At 38.6% G+C, this 4,938-nt stretch overlaps 1 protein-coding gene across 3 annotated transcripts in view; it reads right to left on the minus strand.

The window, feature by feature from the left end:
* Positions 1–4,938, minus strand: part of SMC6 (structural maintenance of chromosomes 6) — a 217,853-nt gene that overhangs the window by 183,254 nt on the left and 29,661 nt on the right. For all 3 annotated transcript variants that reach the window (XM_019520781.1, XM_019520780.1, XM_019520782.1), the window contains 4 exons: positions 4,394–4,558; positions 3,433–3,611; positions 591–792; positions 314–428 (listed from right to left, as the gene is read on the minus strand). In XM_019520781.1, coding sequence (XP_019376326.1) covers positions 314–428; positions 591–792; positions 3,433–3,611; positions 4,394–4,558 — 661 coding nt within the window. The remainder of the gene's footprint in view (positions 1–313; positions 429–590; positions 793–3,432; positions 3,612–4,393; positions 4,559–4,938) is intronic.

The following is a 4,938-nucleotide window of genomic DNA, read 5'->3' on the forward strand; positions in this document are numbered from 1 at the left end:
CCAGTTGGTACTATTTTGGCTTTGAAAAGCATTTCTCAAAATGACTTTTAAGGTCGATAGCACTGACATTATCAGAAAGTATGAATGAATAAACAGAATGAAACCAAATTTTTATAGAAACACCCATTTCAATACATCCGCACTAAGCATCCAGAAATAAATTTTAGTGTAAAATGCTATCTTAAAGGACAAATACAAAATGCATATGCGTATTCTGGGACAAAAAGCTGACTGTTTTTATAAGAAGTTTACATACACACAAATGCTTTTCTAAAAACTTAAACCAAAGCACAATATTGGTCTTTGGCCTTACTTTAATTAGAAGGATTGTTTCTATGCTCCGCATGTCAATCAAACAGTTGGTAACCACTGCATTATCTATTTCTAGAGCTGTAAGGACTGATGGGAATTCTGGGTGATAAACTGCCCTATAAAAAAAGTGAAAAAAGAAACAAGAAAAATGTACAAGAATGATCAGTTATTAAAAATCTAATTATTTTATTTTAGATGTATTGCACTTTATTGTAACTACTAAAACCATTTTGATCAGAGTGCTGAACCAAGAGTTCAATTCAAAACTTAGAGGTTACCTGCGTCTGACATCATAAACTTCATTCCGAAACCTGTTCACAATTATTTGTGGCCGAATCCCAGATGAACAATACCTCGACATCAAGGCCTGAAGTGTTCTCTCATCGTTATGATTATCACAACAAAACGCTTGAAGCAGATTCTTTAAACAAGCTTCAACAGCTAGAGTAAGTTCTGCATCTTTGAGATGAAGATAAGCACCTAAATACAGACAAAAATACCCAGGATTTAGAAGCACTTTACCCCAACGATTTTACATTTTTGACCACACTTACAACCTCTGCTTTAGGATCTGTGTTGTTTGGGGTTTGTTTTTTTTAGGTTTTAAGGAACACAAATTTACAAGTGTTTTAAGATCAGGTTAGGTTTTCTAAACAGTACTGTAGAAAGAAATAGGCAACTACTCATAACAAATACTATGAGTTGCTAACCCTTAAGAGTGGGAGGAACCCCCTTTCCCTGAAGTCTGGAAGTAGTTAGGGGCCAATTCCCACAGAGATGCTCATGTAATAGCAGTCAATCCAAAGAGTTAAAGAAGTAAACTGTTGATGTGTTCCTTAAAACCCTGCCTACTCTCAGACTAGAAATGCTAATTGTTGTTAAAACCCTGCCCATTCTCAGACTACAAATGCAAGTCATACAAGGAGAGGCTGAAGGAGCTGTAAGGCAAGTTCAGCTTGTGGAAAAGACACTTAAGAGAGGACACAATAACATTCTTTAAATACCTGAAGGGCTGCCATAAAGAAGAGGGAAAGCAGCTTTTCTCTCTTGCTGCAGAGAGGAAGATGAGGATGAATGGCTTGAAGTTTCAGCAAAGTAGGTTTAGACTGGATATGTTAGAACAGTGAGGCAGTGAAACACACTGCCTAGGGAAGTTGTGGACTTTCCGTCACTGAAGCTGTTCAAGAAGAGGTTGGACAGCCACTGGTCAGGGATTATGTAGATGTAGCTCTGCCTATGGTATTATGGATATTTACTAAGTTTCTGGGCGTTGCCGGTTTCTCCCTCTCCCCTTTTTTTGCTACATGTGTCAGAATGTTTTTTAAGTTTCCTAAGAGGCATTGGGTTTGGCTGTAGCCAAGGCTGGAGACTTTGGCTGGGGTGTGCTAATACTCTTGCTGGCACTTAAAACTGGAGGTTCTTGGACAGAGGGTCTCATCTCTCTGCTCAGGGCAGACTGATCACTATATTTGGGGTCTGGAAGGAATTTTACCCCATGGTCAATTAGTATGGACTGTGAGGGTTTTTGCCTTCCTCTGTAGCAGAGGGTGTGACCCTCTACTTGGGATCTCTTGAGTGTATCAGCTAACCTTTTACAGAAGCAGGATACTGGTTGCCATAGTTCCCCTGCTTTACCTGTGGCAGGTTAAGGTGTTATGCCTTGTGTTGCATCAGGATTGATGGTAGTTTTTAGAAACAGGCTAGATAACAGATTGGTATAAGATAATTTGGATAGAGATGATCCTGCCTCAGGCAGGGGGTTTGACTCGATGATCTCTGGAGGTTCCTTCCAGCCCTACTTCTCTTATCTCTACCAAAAATTTACAAAATCAAACTTTCCAATGAAGCAATAATCTGTTAAAATATTGGTCACTCCATGCAAAACGCCAGTTTTTTTTTACTTATTCATTTATTTTTACAGGCTTTCACCATATCTGAATGTCAGGAAAAGTCTGCCCCAGGACTGTATACCAGCTGCCCCTAGTGAGAGAACTGAAATACTGGTCAGCTTCATTATTGTTAACAGAAAAACAAACAACTTAAATTTCACAGAGCAGCTATAACGTCTGTAAATTCTAGGAAAAACATGGAAATTTGGGGTTTTATATCAGACTTAAACTAAAACCAAAACTTACAAAAAATGTTTCAACTAAGGTTGAAACCCAGTTTTCAACCACGTGTATTCCCTGTAACTTCTCATCTTGAAACTTCACCATTGTAAGAGGATTGGCAACATACATTGTTATTTGTGAATTTACAAGCAGGACAAATTTCCTATTCCTTATTAGTAATATATCCAACCACTGACTTTCAAAAGCGGGTGGGGTACCATGCAACCATAAGGTCCTCATAATGAAGGAATTACAATATAGATTAACAGACATGCTGTATTCAGTGCAATGAATTTTCCCCCTTTCCTTGGTGTGGTCTGACCAAGAGCAGGATACTTACATGGATATATCCCTTTTCTTCTTAGGGTAACCCTTATGGCTTACTATGATGTCCTACAGACATGACAATTACATTACAAGAACTCCTACACTTCATATTCAGTTTGGCTGTTTCACATGCAGCACCTTTACAAAACAATAGCCTTTTGTACTGAGATTTTGCTTCAGGCTTTGTTATGGTAGAGGAAGATAAAGTAGCCACACAGTCAATGTTTGTGAATAGCTTCTGAAAAGTTTCCCAAAATGAAAAATCATTAGAAAGCTGTTTTTCAAAAACTGTCAATTTGATTTTTCTGTAGCCTTTTTAGGCCTTATGGAAATCAGATCCTTTGGCTAAGTGTTCTTCTCAAGGCAGTGATTTTATGCCATCCAAAATGAGAAACTACGGGCAGGAGGCATGCTACACAATCAAAACACCACATCAAGATTGAATCAAGACTTTTAACTATGCAAAATTACTTACATGTAATTCAAACTATTTATGTTAAAAGTAACAGGACTGTTGGATGTTCCATGGCCACACAAATAGGTTAGAGAGAGGCAGATACATAGATCTTTGGTCTAGTAAGCAGAACTCAAGAGAAAAGAGTTCAAAAAGATTTCCTTTTCATGTCACCAGACTCTACAGGCAACCTTTTTCAGGAGGCGTTTTTTATGAACTGATGTTTACCTAGTGGCCCAACAGGTTTTTGTTTGAAACGTCCTTGCCTAAAGGCTTCATCAATTGCTTCAAGAAGGGCTGGTATGTGTTGTCCAAACCTTTTCAACTGATTTGTTTTACTCCCATGCACCTCCTTAAGCTGTCTCTGCTTGGCATCCAGTACTTGTTTCACTTCAAGTTCTTCTCTCCTAAAAAGAGAAAAGATTACTGAACAATTATGAATCCTCTATTACTAACAGTCTATACGCAAAATAAAATAAAGTGCCAACAGTTAGTTTTCTTTCCTTCCAATTGTTTAGTTATTACAGTCTTTGGGAAGAAGCCTTGCCAATAAGCATATTGTTTAAGTCAATCTTGCACAGAAATCTGCACACCTATTTTCTTGATTTTACAGTAGCAATCGCAAAGGATGAGAATTAAATGCATTTGACATAAAAGTCTAACTCGTTTTATAGTTCAGAAGACGTGTGTTAATTAAGCTTTGAAGCAAGAGGTCTAGCCTCTAAAGAAATATCTAAAATGAAAGATTTAAATTAAAATAGCCCATGTTTAAGCAATGAACTATTACTACTGTCCAGGTTAGGATGCCATTTGTGACATCTTACAAAAAGCAAGGCATACCAGTAGACTGTGAAGGAAAAGAATGGTCCTTTTGAAGTCAAGTTAATGTTTGTGGTGAGGTATTTTTGATAAAAGTCTGGAATTAAATCAGATCTTAATTTCAGTGTTGCATTTAATGTTTATTACTAACACATGTTCATTATATTTCAACTGCTCCCAAATTTAATCTTATTGTCCATACTAATGTAAAGCTGTACCAAATCTTAAGGATCACTGGAAAATTTAGGACTACAATGCAAAATGAAGCTTAATGCTCCAGTATTCTAGGAAACACAAGTCATGGAGAGGACCTCTAGCAAATGCAATAAAAGTAAGCTGACAGTAGCATTAAATATATAGTTTGACTTACTTAAGTCTGGAATGTTCTTCCTTGTACTTGCATATAGCTTGCTGAAACTGTCGCAGCTGTTGACCAATCACAGTTTCCTGATCAGAGAACGCCTTTAACTGCTCTTTCAGCTGGGTAATTTTTCTCTGTCTTTCCAATTTTTCAGGATCTGAAATGTGCTCAGCACTAATAGTACAGACCACAATTTCTTAGCCACAAAAAATGGACAACAGTGATAACAAGATTTTAAAAACATTAAAAAAATGTCTAAAGCAATGCAGGCTCCTATTGGCTGCCACACCCCACATCATTGCCTTACTCCCCTTCCCTCCTCCAGCTTTTGCTTCTGCCTCTGGGAGCAGGGCAGTGCAGCCTGTGGGGACCATGGAGCTTGTACGTTGTGGTAGTAGGGAGAGAAGGAATGGGGCCATGAATCTGGGGGACGGGAGGGGTGGGGGAAAGAGAGAAGAGCTTGAGGAGTCTACACAGGCTGTGCAGTGTGTACCGCCCCCCCCCCCCCCCCCCACCCAAAGGTACAAAACAATGTATTACACACCCCCCCCCCG

This window comes from Gavialis gangeticus, unplaced genomic scaffold (assembly GCF_001723915.1).
Source record: "Gavialis gangeticus isolate Ggan-Ray unplaced genomic scaffold, GavGan_comp1, whole genome shotgun sequence".
NCBI classification, from domain to species: domain Eukaryota; kingdom Metazoa; phylum Chordata; order Crocodylia; family Gavialidae; genus Gavialis; species Gavialis gangeticus.